The 20,226-nt window shown below is 34.7% G+C and overlaps 1 protein-coding gene across 1 annotated transcript; it reads left to right on the top strand.

Annotated features, from left to right (window-relative positions):
• The first annotated feature begins 15,796 nt into the window (after positions 1–15,796).
• On the top strand, positions 15,797–16,777 carry LOC111373007. Its single transcript, XM_022995457.1, has 3 exons — positions 15,797–16,054; positions 16,118–16,306; positions 16,439–16,777. Exons 1-3 carry the CDS (start codon positions 15,797–15,799, stop codon positions 16,775–16,777), a joined length of 786 nt encoding a protein of 261 aa, XP_022851225.1.
• Positions 16,778–20,226: the final 3,449 nt, after the last annotated feature.

Here is a 20,226-nt window from a genome sequence, read left to right as displayed (position 1 = left end):
TTTATGTTTGTATTCACCGGCCGGACAATTGTGTTTAACCATTTGGGATATAGAATTCAATTGTGAATACAATGATATGATGCGGAGTTCAAGTATGTTCCACAAACACTCGAGGGATTGGAAATACTTGAATTAATGTTGGAAAATGAGTTTGGGGCATAGCGAGATGTGATGTTCCTCCTCTAGTAGAGCTACTATATATCCCTAACAGGTTTCTAGTACCGTGAGCTCTAATATTACTCGCTGGTCGCACGATCTATTTGCCGTATGAATCTTTGTGAGATAGATCTTCAGAAGGATCTAAGTTGTGATATTCGTTGTTATTTGTGGCTCGGATCAACCCCATTATGTGTGAGTGGGAGATGTTGGAAAATATGGATAATGGGTCGCCCATGTGGGGTGTCCCAACCTGCAGGATTTTAAAAGGGTTGGAGGGAATGGTTTGAATTTAGAATTTAAACCCATGACTCCCAAGTAATCACTTGAAACTTCCATATAGAAGTTATGGAAAAGAGGGGGAAAATGGAAGACATGAAAAAAAAGGTGAAAAAATTCGTATGGAAAATCACCTCAAAATTGGAAAGTTCCTAGAATCACATTTTTGGCATGAAATCTCACAAGAATAGCACTTAGATTGAGGACAATAATCCCCTTCCATTGTAATCGGGATTTGGATCATTCAAGTACAAGAAAATACAAATTTTGGAGATTTGAAAGCAAGGTGATTCAACCACACAAAGATCTTGAAATTCATCATTTCAAGTAAGTTTGTTGACCCGAAATTCATGTTAAAGCATGCTACAATTTTCCTACACCAGTGAAAGAGTCATGATCATCTACAACGCAAAGGAAGCTATTTCAGGACCGAGGACTCCTATTGTCAATGACCAAAGGTAAGTGTAACTAAAAATAGTTGCTTGTTCTCTTGGTTTGATGTAGCTGACAATCTTAATTGTTAATATTATGGTTAATACATTAGAATTTTCAGGTAGATTATTACTAATTTTATCTTAGTTTTCTTTATCATGCACAGTGATATTTCCAATTAAGCTTGTAGACAGTTAATCCAAACCAGCTAAGCATAACTTGCTCTGTCAACAAAAATGGAAGCTAATTCATTTATTTGGAAAGGAGTGAATGTTCGGATGTCTATTCAACTGTTATTAGCAAGATATTCGAGTTCTGGTGTCAGAATGGTGCATATATTATTTGGTTATTTACTTGTGATTCTAAAACTCTGATTTTAACGCTTTAGGGCATTCTTCTGAGTGAATCAACTGTAATATGGGTCCAAGTGAGCCAAGCTATTCTACAGAAGTACTGGGATAAAGCCATGAAAGCAAAGAGCGCAGTCGAGGAGAAGCAGAGAGAGGTTGCAAAAGAAAGAAAGCTAAAAGATGAAAATTGGGTTCCCAAGCATTTTACAGTACCTCACAGCAAGGAAAGTGGATGGGAATGCTTACCGGATCACAAGTTCCCCCGGCTCCAATTGTTGTTACTTCCAGATCATGTCGAAATACTATATGGTTAACACATATGTAGCTTGAAGCCTTACAGTAGCCAGTGGCTTAGTCATCGTTGTTCAAAAGGATTGTCAATTTAGTATTAGAACAAAATCTTCAAAAAGTTGGGAGTTATTATAGTCCTGAGGATCCCAAATGTGCAGAATGGTTCAAAGACAGAAAGTGATATTTCTATATTGTTAGAATGTTTCAGAAGAGAGGATGATGAATTTCTTGATTAAGAAGTTGATGACCACATGCTTAAAGTTTCATGATAAAGTGATGTGGGTAGACTTTGAATTACATAAAATTTCAAATACTACAAGTCAAGAAAAATTATTCATATTGTTCACATATACGTATCGATATTCTCTCATTGCCAAAGAGCCCTTTCTCGAATGGTGCATCTAGGTATCAACATAAACGATCTCGAATTCTGAATTACTTAGACGCTCAATATAACATACATGTACTTAATAAACAATACGACTTGATCAAATGACTTAACACTCAAGTCGATCATCCAATAATTTGATAGTTTAACTACTCGAAAGTGGTGTAATTTTAAAATCCACCGAAGCCTTGCAAACTTCAATTACAATTTGGTTTAGTGTATGCTACTTAGCAATACAGATACCACAACATCGTGACGTTAAACTATATGTTCAATAAAATGAGACTCATATTTTTACATTGCATTATATATGTATTTAATAAAGCTGTGTTACATAGATTGGTGCTAAATACAAGTACCATATATTACTAATTTGCTGTTTTGAATTGAAAATCTAATTTTGTTTTATTTTAAGTATTTTTTAAAATAAAAAAGGTGAATTTACAAATTTAGAATTTACTTTTGCTTCTATTATGGAATACCTTCATATCCTTTCGTTTTAGTAGAATACTCCTTAGATAACATATTTCATACAAAAGACCCCCTACCGTCTAATATCTTTAGTTTAGGTGTTAAAAAGTAAAAAAGAACCCACAAACAAATCTGTAGATGCTAATGAATTAATCCTTATTGCAATGCTTACCCGACTGTATTACTAGATAAACCCACAGTAAAAAGATAGAAACAAATAATCTTCCAGCGTCATTCAAAATTTACAATCAATGTAAAACAACGAGTGATACCTGATAGTGGCTGACTATCTATAAAACAACTAGTGATACTAGATATTTCGAATGAAAAATTATAAATACACAATCAAGAAATAGGGCTAAGATATTTCCGACTATATGTACAGAGAGAACTAGTAATCATATTGAAAAACGAGTGAAAGAAGCCGACTATATGTATACAGAGAAGTAGTTATATCAGAGATGCAACGGCAGCTGCTCGTGTCGAACACTGGACCAAGTAATTGTGGATTACTGAGATGCAATGGCAGTGGCAACAGCTCGAAGAAGAAGATGTGGAGAAGGGTAGAACTCTGGACGTGGGTTATGGCGTTTCCTCTGCCTTTTACATGGAAAGTTAATAGATTTAGTTATTTTGAAAATCAATTGTAATTGGGCTATGTTTTTAGGGCTATGTTTAATGGAAATTAAAATTATAATTTTGGAATTAAAATCAATTCTCTATATATTTTAATCTCTAAATTAAAATTATAATTGATGAAATGTATAGTTGAATTAGTTCAAATATGAAATAAATATGCAAGGGGAGTATAGCTTTGTACTGGTATTTTTTTGGGTTGATTAATTTTGGAATTAGATTTTTTCAATTTTTAACTCTATTTATTTAGAATTAATTAGAAATATTAGGGAATCTAGTTTTTGTAGGTTACAAAATATTTCTTTTGTTGTATTGTGATCCGGTCCATTTTCATTAATAATGCAATTTGGTCGAGTAGATATCTTGTGTAGAGTGGTCGGGGTCAATCGGGTTGTGGCCTATAAAACCAACCCTACAAGATTCAGCACAAAGCAACAATTAATATTGGTGATGAGGTTCGTGTGGAGGAATAGACACTTTCATATATGAAACACTTAGATGATCAGCGTTTCAAAAAAATTGCGTAACTTTTGCATACGGTGTCCATTTTGGGCCTATAACCCAATTTCGGAAAGCTCACGATGATTCTAGATTTAAGGTTTCTTACTTTATTATTCTCAGTATTTGTTATTCTCGCTTTGTAGCCTAGCTCATTAAAGGACTGTTGACCCAGTAGGATATTTGTTCTTTTCGTATTTAAAACCTTGAAACGTCTCCTAGGTCTTTTGGTTTTTCATGAAATAAGAAAACGTTTGTTTTTTAAGTTCAATTCGTTTGAGTTGTTAGTATCGTGTATTTGTAAACTCGATCTACATCAATTGATCACTAGAAAATAACAAAATTAATTGAAAGAGAAACATGGATTTTATTGTTTCAAATATTTTAGCGACTACGACATCGATGGTTGAAGAGATCTGGGCTCAACGACCATTTCAAAACCAATGAAAAAGCGAGATAAAATTCTGCCAACTATTTTAACTATCAAGATAGGAGTGGTTGCGGACGACTGGGATCAAGGACCATTCATTGGTCGTTGGAGTGGTACAATATTCAGCACCCATCATTAGTAGTTGCTACCAAATGCCAGAACCAATGAAAAAAAGCGAGATAAAATTGTGCTATCTATTTTAGTGACCAAGGTATGAGTGTTTGCAATAGACTAGTATCAGGGACCATTCCATAGTCACTATTATGGTGTAGTATTCAACAACCATCGCTTTTGTTCGCTAAAAAATGCAAAAATCAAATGAAAAGGAGCAGGATTTTATTGCGGCAAATATTTTAGCGACCAGGATATGAGTGGTTGCAGAAGACTAGGATTCAGAGACTCTTCAGTTGTCGCTTTTGTGGTGTAGTGTCAGCAATCATTGCCTTTAGTCACTAAAACATGCAAAAACCAAACGAAAAAAAAGCGGAATAAAATTGCACCAAATATTTTAGCGACCATGACATCAATGGTTGCAGAAGACCAAGATCTTGGACCATTTAGTGGTTGCTTTTGTGGTGTAGTGTCAGCAACCATCGCCTTTGATCGCTAAAACATGCAAAGACCAAAAGAAAAAAAAGCAGGATAAAATTGCTCCAAACATTTTAGCGACCATGACATCGATGGTTGCAGAAGACCAAGATCTAAGACCATTCAGTGGTCGCTTTTGTGGTGTAGTGTCAGCAACCATCGCCTTTGGTCGCTAAACATACAAAAACCAAATGAAAAAAAGCGGGATAAAATTGCGCCAAACATTTTAACGACCATGACATAGACGGTTGTAGAAGACTGGAAGCTAGGACCATTCAGTGGTCGCTAGAGTAGGTATCATATGCAGAATTTTTTTTATTCTTTTCTTCACTACCTTTACAAACCAATCAAATGTATGGTCCCTAATTCTCTGAAACAGCTACCAATATTTGGTCACAATAGAACATAACAAAATTTGTCCAATTTTACTAGACCAAAACCTATACCCACCATTAGTTGGTCGCTGAATGTGTTTTATAGCAACCATGTTTTATTGGTCGCTAAACCTTTGGTTGGTGGAGCCCTTTTTTTGTAGTGATCTTTTCAATATATATATATATATATATATATATTTATTTATTTATATTTATTTATTTATTTATTTTAGTTAGACACGTGATATTTTAGTTAGGAGGGTTTCACACCAAAATGAAAGGATATTAGAGGTTTTTGTGTCAAAATGAAAGGTTAGGAGATATTGCACCAAATATGTAACGTTACGGGGCTAATCTGCCAATTACCCTTATATTATTGCCCCATTTTTCCTACTTTTTACTATCTTAACTAACAAAATTGGACGATATAGGCGTCTTCAGCACGAAAAGGTCATCTAGGAGGGTATTCTACTAAAATAAAAAGATATGGAGCATTTAGTAATTAAGTCAACAGTCATGGGTTTTTCGCCAATTATCCAACTCGTAAAGCAAGCAAAGTAACTGGCATAATTTCCTTCTTTCGAACAAACTCATCTTTTGGCTGTTTTAAATACATGCAAACACTAAAATCCTTATAGGTATACAATATGATATATCAGTTGCAATAAGAAATACTGAAGCTAAAACCTTTCTTCTCCAACAAAAACTCAGCAAATTTCAACGGCAGGCCTACTGGCGATCGGCGATCGGAGACCGGCCATATGTAATTAATTTTTCTCTTCTTTTTAATTTTCCCAATAGAAATTTATCATTAATCGTCCAGTTTCAAAATTAAAGGTCACATGTATGCAATATATATCGTACTTCAAAATTGTTTGTCTCATTGTCTATTATTTACATTTTCCAGAGACGAAAGCGTCTGAGATGTTCGTGGATATCTTAACCTGCTATAACTGTTTTGAATTTTACATTCTATTGCAAAGTTAGAAAATGTGTACTTTCTGTAAAAAAAAAATACGTAAAACAAATTTCATACTTAGAACTTAGAAGTAATAATTTTCCATTGCTTCAGATTAGTTGTTTAGTTAGTACAAGATGTCTGATAACACAGGTCGCCTTACCGGCCTGTCTGCCTTGAGGACTATCCTAAACACTAAGATGTCTGAGGAAACTCCTTTTAGGAGCACGTGATTAAAATGATGGTGCTTTTTAAGCCTTGAGGTTTCCATTTTAAAAGGTCAACCTTGTTAAGAGGAGTAATCCAAGATCTTTTTAAATTGGTCAATATTTCTATATTTAGCTTATTTGGGATTTTTATCCCTTCACATGCCCCCGCAAGATGGTGGCTCGCTTAAGTAGAGAAATCTGTGTGCTCATTTTTAGAGTTTTAATCGGATCGAATTGCTAGTTGAAACTTAATGGACTCTGATACCATGTTAAGATTTGGGGTTCTATCTTAAAAGATCGATCTTGTTAAGAGGAGTAGCCCAAAATCTTTTTAAATTGGCCAATATTTCGATATTTAACCAATGTGAGATTTTTATCCCTTGACAGTGTTCTTTAGCAAGTTGGAGACCTTAGGGACTAAGATTGATGCAAATTTCCAGACTGATATGGTTCTTGAGATGCTACCAGATTCTTTCAATCCATTCAAGATTAGTTATCTTATGAGAAAGAGGGCTATGTCACTTCCACGACTGATGAATGAGCTTCATATGGCGGAAGGGATACTCAAACCCGCTATGAGTGCTCAAGTGCAATCTCGGGGTTGCATCCGAAAGAAGGATGGGAAGTTGAAAAGAAAAAAGATATAAATATTCAACAAATTATCTTCACCTCGCAGTAATCCCTGAATTTTGTATGGTACAGATTATCAGCAATAGTTATAACAGCATGATGCCGTTTCATTTTGAACCACTGCAATATTCAAAGTTATTTCCTGTCATAAAGAAATTCAAATTAAATGCAATCAAAATGTAAATCCCCACTTCCCGGCACATGGGAACTAAGAACGATTATGAACCGAGTACAACAAACAATTAAACATGGCTCTATCAGCTCCTAAACACTGAGGACAGAATAGACAATAATTGATTTTCTTCTCCAGAAAAGGTTAGAAAGTTATTGTAAGAAAGAAAGGTGCAGGGAGGCAGGCGCCATGGCACCCGATTCAGTTATATATATATTGCTGTTTTTCCCTTCATTTTTTCATCCGATTTTGAGAGAGAAAAATTAGAGAAAAGTTTGGAGAGAATTTAACAAGTAAGAGGTTGTTCTTCTTGTGTATAAATTCAAAGCTATTTTTCTTTCTTGGGGATTAACTTGAGGTTTGTTCAAGTAATTCAATCCATTGTTCTTCATATATATTGAAAAATCATTTCTTCCCCAATTTCTTATCTTTGAAGTGGTTTGATTTTTTTTTTTTTCACATTGCAAGTTTGTTTGATCTTGGACAATCTTTGGGAGGTGTTTTCCCAACAATTTGGTATTAGAGCATCTTCTTAAATCAGGGTGGTTAAACTCCAATTTTTGGTGGTTGGCTTGAACTTTGTTGTGCACACAAGGTGTTTGTGAAAATTCTCAAGTGAACTTTGTTGGTTTATTTTCGGTAAACAAGTAGATAAATCATGTCTACTAGAGGAACAGTGAAAATTGGGAAGTATGAGATAGAGAAATTCAATAGGAAGAATGACTTCTCATATTGGAGAATGCAAATGAAGAATTTATTAATTTCTCAAAAGTTGCACAAGGCATTGGCGGGAAAGGAGAAGAAGCATATAGATATGTTTGACGAGGATTGGGAAGAGCTAGATCTTGAGGCACGAGCGTCTATCATTCTATGCCTTGAAAGAGATGTTGCTATCTTGGTTGATGGTGAGGAAATGGCGGCGGAGGTGTGGACAAAGCTAGAGACGAACTTCATGACGAAGACTCTAACTAATCGGATCTATTTGAAGTCAAAATTGTATACTTGCAAGATGGATGAAGGTACACCAATCCGGGAGTACGTCAACAAGTTTGATAGGTGCATATCGGACTTGAAGGACATTGATGTGAAAGTAGATGATGAGGATCAAGCACTTCTACTACTTCTTTCGTTGCCAAAGTCTTATGAGAACCTAGTACAAACATTGATGCTTGTGGGTGATAAATTTGTGATGGAGGACACTAGAATGTCACTTCTAACGGATGATCTTCGAAAGATTGCAACTAGTGGCATGTCTACCATTGGTAACAAGGAGCAAGCTCAAGGATTTTTTGTAAGAGGTAGAAGCAATGTGCGACGAAAGGACAAGAGAGAAAAATCTAGATCGAGTTCTAGACCTCTTGCGAAAAGGCCTTGTTTCAAATGCGGCGAGCTTGGGCATTTCAAGGCAAATTGTACTAACAAAAGGGGTTGGTAGAAGAACAATAAGAACAACAACAACGGGAAGGTGCAAGTCAAACAAGAGGTTAGCTATGCCTCGGAAGGAAGGGAAAGCGATGAGTGCTACACCATCTCTTGTGATGAAGAAATCTCCGATAAGTGGATTCTTGACTCTGGATGCTCTTATCATATGTGTCCAAATAGGAAGTGGTTTACTACCTATAGAAGCACTGATGGTGGAACCGTGTTGATGGGTAATAATCATTCCTGTAAAACGGTGGGGCTCGGTTCAATTAGAATCAAGATGTATGATGGAGTGGTTAGAACATTGATGGATGTTAGACATGTTCCTGATTTGCGGAAGAACCTTATCTCTATTGGTGCCTTAGACTTCGGTGGTTGCAAGATTGTAACATGGAATAGAGTAAAGAAGGTTGTTCGTGGTTCTTTGATTGTGATGAAGGGTATTCGTGAAGGCAATCTCTATGCTCTTCAGGGTACTACAGTTACAGAAGATATAGTGGTTGGAACAAGTGGAAGTGGTGGAGACCCATGTGAGTGCACTCGGCTATGGCATAGGAGGCTTGGGCATATGTCTGAAAAGGGGCTAGATCTGCTAGTCAAGAAAGGCTTGCTAAAGAACTTGAAGAAGCCTTACATGAATTTTTGCGAGCATTGCGTGTACGGTAAAGTACACCGAGTTTAGTTCCAGCCAAGCAAACATAGAAGAGAGGTATTCTAGACTATGTGCATACGGATGTATGGGGTCCGGCTTCTATCACTTCCAAAGGCAGTTCCAGGTATTTTGTCACATTTGTTGATGATTATTCTAGATATGCTTGGATTTATTTTTTGAAGCATAAGAATGAGGTATTCGACACTTTCAAGAAAGAAAGGTGCAGGGAGGCAGGCACCATGGCGCCCGATTCAGTTCTATATATATTGCTGTTTTTTCCTTCATTTTTTCGTCCGGTTTTGAGAGAGAAAAATTAGAGAAAAGTTTGGAGAGAATTTAACAAGTAAAAGATTGTTTTTCTTGGGTATAAATTCAAAACTATTTTTCTTTCTTGGAGATTAACTTGAGACTTGTTCAAGTAATCTAATCCATTGTTCTTCATATATATTGAAAAATCATTTCTTCCCCAATTTCTTATCTTTGAAGTGGTTTGAATTTTTTTTTTTCACATTGCAAGTTTGTTTGATCTTGGGCAATCTTTGGGAGGTGTTTTCCCAACAGTTATCATGCATTTGTACCAGTTGGAAACCAGTAAAACAAGATTTTTCCTTTTTTATTCGATTTAAGGTAAATTCGGCAATGCAACTATTTATGTCAAGAATAAGTCCAGTAATTAACAACATAGCTGTTAACTACAAATAGTACAGTCCTCAAATTTTTAACTGTTCTAAGAGCTTAGAGTGTGTTTGGAACGGGTTTTCCAAAGCCTGAGAGCATTCCCGAGGTCAAAACCTCTTTTGCAAAAAATATTGGCTGCTTGGCTAAAGTCGAAATTAATTTTTGTGAAAAAGCCCAAATTTTGAGCTTATTGAAGTTGAAATTTACATTTAATGAAGCCATTTAAAGTCAACAATATATATGTTAATATATCAAAGAAAAAACTTTCTAACCTCTAACCAAGTCGTATAAATAAAAAATTATACAAAAGCACTTTTATGGTTATACTGCCAAGTGCCAACCAGTCAATTTAATTTTCATAGCACTTTTTGGATTCACAAACAAACAGTCAAAATCTATTTAATAAAAGTTCCACTGCCAAAAGCTCTACAGCTGCTCCAAACTGACCTTAAACATATACAGAAAATATACCGGCAGTGTCGTTTTATATCTTGTTCCCATCTGTCTTCATGTTCCCATATGTTTATGAGTGATATGCAACTGCAGATCAGAAAATTTGCGTAGTGAAAGAAAGGACCAGTCGCATGAGAGTGGTAGGGTGGGGGGAAGGAACTTAACAATGACATTATCACCCATCCACCTGTCAGAGAGTAGAACAAAATGCTGGTTTTCAGGATCATTGAGTGCATTTGCTAAGAGCCGTCTTTCTGCATCAACTACTGAATTTTTCTCCACACTACATGCAAATAGAACAACAATAAAAAATTTCAGACTAACAGTAGCAGCAGTTTCCAACTTAGACGAATGAGATACACAAAAGATCTAACGTGAATTACTTTTCACTCTTGAAGAGTAAATCTTGACTTAATTTATTACTCTAAACAATAATATTTTATTATTCATGAAGAGCATGATATCATAATTTTCACTATTTCTAAAGAATATTGACCTACTGTTACAGAAGAAGCACACTTTTATGTTAAATTAATATGGTAGAAGAATAATTAGTTGTTAAATTGAAACGACATACAATTCAAACATTTAAATATTCCAAATGAATAATGAAGAATTGTTTGAATCAATTAATACAAATCAATATTCTGAAAGAATGTTGTGATGCTCTGAAAGGAGCATAATTTTATATTTATTAATATTCTTGAAGAATGTTATGTAATTATTTTTTAAGAATCACAATTTAGATATTTCAATGTAAATATCATATTGATCTGGAAGAATTGTAGTTTTAATCAAATTGCTTCTAAAGAAGCAATAGCTTATTTATATCAATATTCCTGAAAAATGTTATTTTGAGATTCCAAAAGAGTCAATAATGTGTTATATGTACGGATAAATTTTACTATTGTGGTAATTTGTTCTGTACTAATTTGGAAAAAATTGAAATATTATGTTTTTAAAATATTTATCATTAATTGATACTACACATTAGTATAATTGAGTAATGTATTAATACTATCATTAATCAATGGCTCTTATATTTCGTTGTTTGACATGTTCAGTTCAATAATGATGCGAAATGATAATTAAAATGGATATTTAACGAAGAATCAAAAGATTCTTTAATCCAAATAACTCATATATGATATTTGTTCTCTTATTGAAAATTGGTCCTTGATCGTCGCCAGTTAAAATAGAGATCGAATTTTTCTGTATTTCTGAAAATTAATTTGGGCGATATATGGGGCTCCCTCACCCTATATGTTGACCGTAAAGATATTATCTGTATCTAATAGATGTGCTCATATTTTAAATTATGAGCATGATTTTCAGGTTATAGAATTAAGATAGTGTGTTTTGTTAATGATAGTGAACTTAAATCTCAATTTTTTAGTAAGTGTTAGTTGGGATGACAATAAATGATTTGAAACTATTATTTGTTAAGTGCCTCCAAATTAATTCATGAATCATTACTATTGAGAACAAAGTACTTCTTATTTCTATTTGTAGAATGCTATTACATATCATGTCAGCATCATAGTTCTCTCTGCTATAACTTGGCTTATGGTCAAAGATTAATTTTTTCATCAAATTATTTTGATAACGCAGTGTATCAAAAACTAATATACTATAATGTTTTGAGATGGAAAATAAAGAATGTTGAGAATTAATGAGTAATTTGATCCTTTATCTCAAACAAGTGATGTTTTATAGCACGGTGTGCTAATTGTCAATTCAATTGAATAATTTTCTCAGCATTAGGGGGAAATTAAGAAGCTGCAGTAAATGTACAAATACATCACTATGTTACCTAAATCCTCACAAAAGATCATTCGAAATAGAAGTTTGAAAAATAATTTATTTAGATGTATTTACTGAACAAAGAAATCAACAATATCTCATACAACATCTTTAAAATGCTCCAACTCGAATTGACGTCCTGAAATGACAATTCGTTAATATTATACTCGGTAAATTTATGGCATGCCTGAAGCATGATTACGTTCATAAAAAATCTCCAAACGAAAATTGAGCATATATGGGAGATGGTCTCATTAAAAAGGCATATACTCTTGATGAGTATTTATACATAACAAATTATAAAAAATTTTTAGCGTACTTGAAAGAATAATGTACCATATTTCCTTCATTATTATTTTTTCCATAGAATTTTTGTTAATAAAATTTTAAAGAAGCATATTCTTTGTGTAATAAATGTTTATAACCTATACAACATCTACCCCCAAAATAATAGTCTAATATATAAGAAACTTCTGAAGATTTCTACAATAACTATTTTTCAAATCATCATGTTACTACAATCATAAAATGTTGATAAATATCTCGTATAAAGACAGTGTTTTTTAAAAACTATACAAGACAACATGAGACATACTTCACCAAAAATTTTAATATTGAAGACATTGTCATACAAGACAAGGATGAAATGATATAGGAATTGAAATAAGGGAGAACAGTTATACTCTTTTTTCTTCAAACAAATTTTATTCCATTGGATTTTCTTGACAAAATTTTGATGACTTCTCTATTTTTCTATCGACTATATAACATTAGAAAAAAAATTAGGAAAATGATATATATACTGTAGAAGCTCGAGAAATAAAATGAAATTAGGCTATTATATTGTGATAATCTAGCACCACGAGCCTATCTCATTCAAGAAATGAGTTGTGGAAGCTCAAACCATTTAAGATTTTGAAAGCCCAAGCCATAAATTAATTAAAAGCCCAACAATTTAAGATATTAAGTTTAAGTAAATATGATTACAAAAATTTAATAAATAACTGGGTTGTCCCAATGATCATCTACATGGTATTTCATATAGGTAACCGAGGTTCAAATCACTATGTAGACGTTTTTATAAAACTTTTTTATGATTTTTTTTAGGTTTAAAAACTCTTCAAATTTTTAGTTAAAGATCCAATTTAACAAATTTTATGATAATACAACTCCCCCTATTTAGTTTTTCATTAAAAAGAAAGGCTACAAGAAGTGAAATGTCACTTTTTCACTACATCCTTCCTTAAATTCGAATTTCATCTTATTTTCTCTCAAAAAATATATTTTATGTCAATTTAAGTTAAAGGAATAACAAGGGTGAGAAGAAGAAAGACTTTCTACACATTTGTTCTTTGATATCCAAGAAAATTCAAGGTAGGTTGAGGTGCAAGTATTATTACGTCTTCAAATTTGATTTTTCGTTAAAAGTTGAATGAAATGGTACCTCCGGGTACGGTACTTCGGCACTACTATAGTTTGAATGATCATTCTCCGGCTCTACGTGTTATAATAATGCTATAGATATCAAATTTTGCCGAAATCGATATACGTGCGACGGTAGGAATCCATGGTTTGAATTTTCTAATTTGATTACGAAATGCACTGATGATATCTATTGAGTTTCAAACTCATGGGTTAAATCTCTTCTAACAGGTTGATTTTTTTCTTTTGTTGGGGGTACGGATGATGATGGTTGAAGATGCAATTTGATATGGAAAAGTCGGTGAATTAACAACTTTAAATTGATTATGAAATATTTGTGTTTCCTATTAGTTACTTTTCTATGGACATCGTATATGAAACTATTTCTACGAATATTTTCTTATGAATAGGTTATGTTTAAATATATATATGTGATCTAGAATTTACTTACAAAACACCGTCTACAAAAAAAAAAATGTCAACTAGTTAATGTTACTGTTTTCTTAGAAATTTCAGTTTCTGCTCAGATTTTAAAAATTCATAACTAATTGGTTACTTCGAATTTTTGAACAAAGCTAATGGTGTTTGATAGCCTCATAAGTTAGCTACTGAATAAACTTGGAATCATATCAATTCGATGTCGGTAAAATTTTATGTCACTTTAAGTAAACATGGTGTTGCTGTTTTCTGAAAATTCCATTTTCTGCCATTGAACTTAAAAATCCGTAACTCAATCGTTACTTGGGATTTTTGGACAAAAATAGTGGGATTTAATAGCCTCATAGATTAGCTACTGAATAAACTCAAAATCATGTCAATCCAATATCTATGGAATTTTATATGCCACCTTAAGTATGCTGCGTTGGGTTACTTTCCAAATCGAGTCGCTGCGAGGTTTTGAAAAATATTTTAACTTCTCATGTTGCCGACGAAAGCTGAATTTGGATATGTTATATTATGAGAAGTTCCCTACTTTCTCTTAAAGTTTCGTGAAATTTCGATTTAGATTACTATGTAAACGAATTTACTTTAAAACTTACTGCGCAAAAATGGGAAGTTAAACAACAACATTTATTTTTAAATTCTTGCCTAAAATTTCAAGTAACAAAAATGTATTTATGTATGAATGTCACCTGAAGACATTAGGAATTAGTTTCTTTTGTAATGAGTTATGTTGTCATTTATTATTTTTTTTAAATATTCTTAACTTAAATCTTTATAATTTTCTCTAAAAGTTTAGCTATTTTTTTAAGTATACGGCTAAAACTACAATTAATCTAGCAACGTTCCGGTCCTTGCGGGTCGGGACGTTACAGCGTGGTATCAGAGCACGAGTTTAGTCAATTCTGTAGACTTAGCGTATTTTTAAAAAAAAATAATAATAATTAAAAGATGAGAGAGAAAGTGAAACATTTAAGGCATTCCATGGCATCTTGCATCCATCAATTGACATCATTCGACGAACTTAAGGTATGGAATAAAATATTATGTTCTACTTTATTTTTCGAGCATGATTTATAAATCATTTAAGCTTAAATCTATGAAAATGCTAATGATATTTAGAATGAAATATGTTATGTAAGTTATATTTTGTTTATATATACATGAAGAAATGATGATTAGCTATTTTATTGAAACCCCAAAAGCATAATGCATAAGTTGATATCACTAACAGATATAATACATAATTGGACACTTATGTGACAGACATGGTTAGAATTTATCAGACCACTAGAAAGGCCACGACTTGTAGAGCAGCGTTGAACCATAGGTCTATCATTCAATCCTATGAGAACTACGTGATTGACCTATCTCGTCCGCTTGTTGAACACATACATGACATTTACGAGAGATGTATGGCGGCGGTAGATCCAAGACTGGAGATCACGAATATCGAGGCTATAAATAACCTCATACACCCACTTCCACCTCAATTGGGAAACATGAGAGTCATGTTCAGGGATGAGATGCAAGAAGGTAACCCTCCAGAGCACCCAAATGCAATTGGGTTCGGTATATATTGTCAGATCCTTCTAGACACGTGGAGTGAGAGCTTAGAACCTCAACCGAAGATAGTAATTGAGCTTGAGCCCGAGCCTGAGCCAGAACCTTAGTTTGAATCGGATCCAGAGGAAGATCCCGAATGGGAGCATGAGAATGACTTTGGGTTGGAATTAGAGAATGAACTTGAGCATGAGCATGAGCTACAGGTTGAGATAGACCTAGAGTCCAGGCCTGAGGCAGAAGCCTCCTCCGAAGATGAAGCTCCACCAAAGAAGATTCGCAAGATTCATAGGGATTAGAAACTAGATTCTTTTTCCTTGTGTTATCTTTTCCTTAATGTTATGAAAGTAAGGGTTGTCGAACTATTGTATATCCTGATTTCAAGGAGTGCTTTTAATAAAAAAAATCAAATCTGGTTCGAGTTGAAAATATTTCCCTATTTTAATCCTGGTTTTGGAAAAAGAAGTTAATGTGAGATATTATATCTTATTTCTAGGGAAATGTCTCGTGTAAACCAGAACAAATTGATAAGGGATATTCTACAAATGATTCAAGATCTTGGCAAGCTGAATCAGAACCCAACTCCAACTACACCACTAGCTCCTATTACTCTCCCGACTCATGCCTCGGTGGTTGAGTTATTTCGAAGGCATAAGCCCCCTGCCTTCGATGGAGCATCTAGTCCACTAGAAGTTAAGGAATGGCTTCGTAAGCTAGAACGAATTTTTCGACTCATAGACTGCACCGACACCCAAAAGGTTCAGTGTGTGGAGTTTATGTTTATTGGTGATGCAAGTTACTAGTGGGATTTAATGTCTCAGACTAGAACCCCGGAGCAGCAATTGGCGTTAACATGGGAACAATTTAAAGATGAAGTAATGAACAAGTATTTTCCTCAGTCTCTAAGAGATTTCAAGGAAAACGAATTCCTTCAGCTCAAACAAGGTAATATGTCCCTGATTGATTACAAACGAAAGTTCGATCAACTCTCAAAATATACTCCACACCTGGTTGACACAAAAATTAAGAAGACTAGAAGGTTCGAGCAAGGGTTAAACCCAGACCTAAGCATGATTCTTTTATCATATCATTTCACATCATATCGTGAGATGTTGGAATGAGCTCACGCTATTTGGTATCAGAAGGCTAATGCGGAGCAACACCGTCAATTGTACAACCAGCAAGATAGAGGGCATATTGGAAAGATGAAGTGGAATGGTCAAGACAAAGGAAAGGGCAAATGGCAAAATAAGAAGGCTAACATCGGATCTAGTGCCAGCAAGGCCATAGTAGCTACAGTTACGCCTTGTCTAAAGTGTGGTAAACCTCATTGTGGTAAATGCTTATATGGGAAGAATGCCTGTTTTCGGTGCAGTAAGCCAAGACATATTGCTAAGGATTGTCCTATGTTCACTCAAAAGAAGGATGATAACAGTGATCAAAACAAAAAGGGAAAAGCACAAGTCTTTACACTGACTTAGAAGGATGCAGAGGAAAACTCAAACGTAATAACAAGTATTTTACTGATATTCAATACACCTGCCTATGTACTGTTTGATTCAAGAACTACTCACTCTTTTGTATCAACGTCTTTTATTTCTAAATCTAGTATTACTTGTGAGAAGTCAGAAAGTACACTAGAAGTTAGCGTCCCCTCAGGTAGAACATTAAATACAGATCAGTTAGCTAGGTCGGTAAATCTTGAAATCGAAGGAAAAACAGTAGAAGCTAATTTGTATCTGATAGAGATGAAAGACTTCAATGTGATTTTGGGCATGGATTGGTTGGGACGTAATTATGCAACCATTCGTTGTAGAGAAAGTGAAGTGTCTTTTCAGAAATTAGGAGAAGAGCAATTCTCTTTTCTCGGAATAAAGACCAAACTCCATCTCCAACTAGTATCGGCCTTACAAGCTGAGAAAATGATGAGAAAAAAAAACATACTAAGGGTTTCTAGTTAACATCTCAGGAGAAAAATAGACGACAATAAAGATTGAGGATGTACCAGTTGTACGAGAGTTTATAGATGTATTTCCAGAAGAACTACATGGTATTCCTCCAGATAGACAAGTGGAGTTCACAATAGACCTGGTTCCCGAAGTGGTACCAGTATCTAAAGCTCCATACAAAATGACTCCAAATGAACTTCAGGAGTTAAAATTTCAATTACAAGAATTGTTGGATTGTTGCTTTATTCAACCAAGTGTGTCTCCTTGGGGCGCACCAGTATTGTTCGTAAAGAAGAAAGATTGAAGTATGAGGATATGTATTGACTATCGGGAGTTGAACCGTTTCACTATCAAAAATAAATATCCTCTCCCAAGAATCGAGGATTTATTTGACCAATTGAAAGGGGCTAAGGTATTTTCGAAGATCGACTTACGATCTGGATACCATCAGTTGAAGGTTAAGGCAAGTGATATACCCAAGATAGCTTTTCAAACTCGTTATGGACATTACGAGTTCATAGTTATGTCGTTTAGGTTGACAAATGCTCCGGCAGTGTTCATGGATTTAATGAATCGTGTATTTCATCAGTATTTGGATCAATTTATCATAGTCTTCATTGATGACATCTTAATATACTCCAAGAGTAAAGATCAACATGAAGAGCATCTTAGAATGGCGTTAGAAACACTGCGTAAGGAAAAGTTATACGCCAAATTTAGAAAGTGTGAATTTTGGCTTGAACAAGTTGGATTTCTTGGTCACGTAGTTACTGCCCAAGGAATTAAGGCGGATCTAGTAAAAGTGGAAGCAATAACTAATTGGATTACACCAACTAACGTGGGTAAAGTTCGAAGTTTTCTGGGATTGGCCGGGTACTATCGGAGATTTATAGAAGGATTTTCCAAAATAGTTGGACCAATGACACAATTGACAAGGAAAAGAGTAAAGTTCCAATGGACAGATAAGTGTGAACAGAGCTTTCAAAGCTAAAACGACGATTGATTTCATCACCCATGTTAGCTATACCCGAAGGTTCGGAAGGGTTTATTATATATAGTGATGCATCCAAACAAGGTTTAAGATGTGTACTGATGCAGCACGAAAAAGTGATTGCCTATGCATCAAGGCAATTGAAGCAACATAAACTGAACTTCCCAACGCATGATCTAGAACTTGCTACAGTTGTGCATGCTTTAAAGATATGGCGCCATTACTTATATGGAGGGAAGTGCGACATTTACACGGATCATAAAAGCCTCAAATATTTCTTCATAGAGAAGGAATTGAATATGAGACAGAGAGGATGTTTGGAACTTGTAAATGATTATGATTTTACTATCCATTACCATCCTGGTGAGGCTAATGTTGTTGTCAATGTGCTAAGTAGAAAGTCAGTGGGACGATTGGCGTCATTACCTACTACTTAGTTGGAGTTGATCAAGGACTTGGAGAATTTACGAATCGAAATGGTTGCCACACCAGAGCAAGTCACCACCCGTTTAGTAACTTTGGTGGTTTGACCTACTCTTAGAGATCGGATCATTGAGGCACAAGGTAAGTACCCATTCTTGCAAAAGATCAAGAACGAGATTGGTATTGATAAGAGAAAGGACTTTAGAATAGCTTCGGATAGGGCTCTGATGGTTAAAGGAAGGATTTGTGTACCTAAGGATGAAGTTTTGAGGAAGGAGATATTGGAGGAGGCTCATATCACTCCATACACTACACATCCTGGCGGTACGAAAATGTATCGAGACCTTCGAGATACATTTTGGTGGAGGAATATGAAAAGAAGTATATGTCTATTTGTGGCAAAATGCATTGTCTGTCAACAAGTTAAAGCAGAATATCGAAGATTGGCAGGGTTGTTAAATCCATTGGAAATACTAGAATGGAAGTAGGAGAATATCACAATGGACTTTGTGGTAGGATTTTCGAGATCAGCAGGAGGGCACAATGCTATATAGGTAATAGTGGACCGTCTAACGAAGTCCGCTCATTTTCTTCCTGTGAAAATGACATTCAGTCTAGATTAGTTGGCACGGTTGTACATTAAAGAGATCATAAGATTGTATGGTACCCCCGTATCCATTGTATCGGACAGAGATCCGAGATTTACATCTAAGTTTTAGAAGAGCTTGCAAGTGGCTATTGGAACAAAATTGAATTTCAGTACGACATATCACCCTCAATCCGATGGTCAATCTGAAAAAATCATTCAGACTTTGGAAGCTATGTTAAGAGCCTGTGTTTTGGATTTAGGAGGCAATTGGGAATCGTATTTGCCTTCGGTAGAATTTGCATATAATAACAGCTTCCAAGCAACTATTGAAATGGCACCGTATGAAGCTCTCTATGGTAGAATATGTAGATAACCTGTTCATTGGGATTAAGTCGGAGAAAATAGAGTTTTGGGACCAGAATTCATTGAAAGGACAGTCGAAGCCATTGATAAGATCTGCACTAGGATAAAGGTAGCGCAAGACAGACAAAAGAGCTATGTAGATATCAGACGAAAGGACTTGGAGTTTCAAGTTGGAGATAAAGTCTTTTTAAAAGTGGCACCAATAAAGGGTGTACTTAAGTTTGACAAGAAAGGCAAGCTACGACCTCGTTATATCGGACCTTTTGAAATACTTGATAAGGTCGGAAGTGTGGCTTATCGATTAGCTTTACTGTCCGAACTATCAGTAGTTCACAACGTATTTCACATATCGATGATCAAAAAATATATGCATGATCCTGATCACGTGGTCAATTATCAATCCCTAGATGTACGTAAAGATTTATCTTATGAGGAATTACCGATTAGAATACTGGATCGAATGGTACATAAATTACGGAACAAGGAGATTCAACTGGTCAATGTGCAATGGAATAATTATGGAGTTGAAGAAGCTACTTGGGAAGAAGAAGAAGAAGTTAAAGACAAATATCCGACACTCTTTGCCAATCCATAAGGTAAATTTTGAGAACGAAA

This window comes from Olea europaea, chromosome 2 (genome assembly GCF_002742605.1).
Source record: "Olea europaea var. sylvestris chromosome 2, O_europaea_v1, whole genome shotgun sequence".
In the NCBI taxonomy this organism is placed as follows: domain Eukaryota; kingdom Viridiplantae; phylum Streptophyta; class Magnoliopsida; order Lamiales; family Oleaceae; genus Olea; species Olea europaea.
This window is presented reverse-complemented; position numbering and strand designations above follow the sequence as displayed.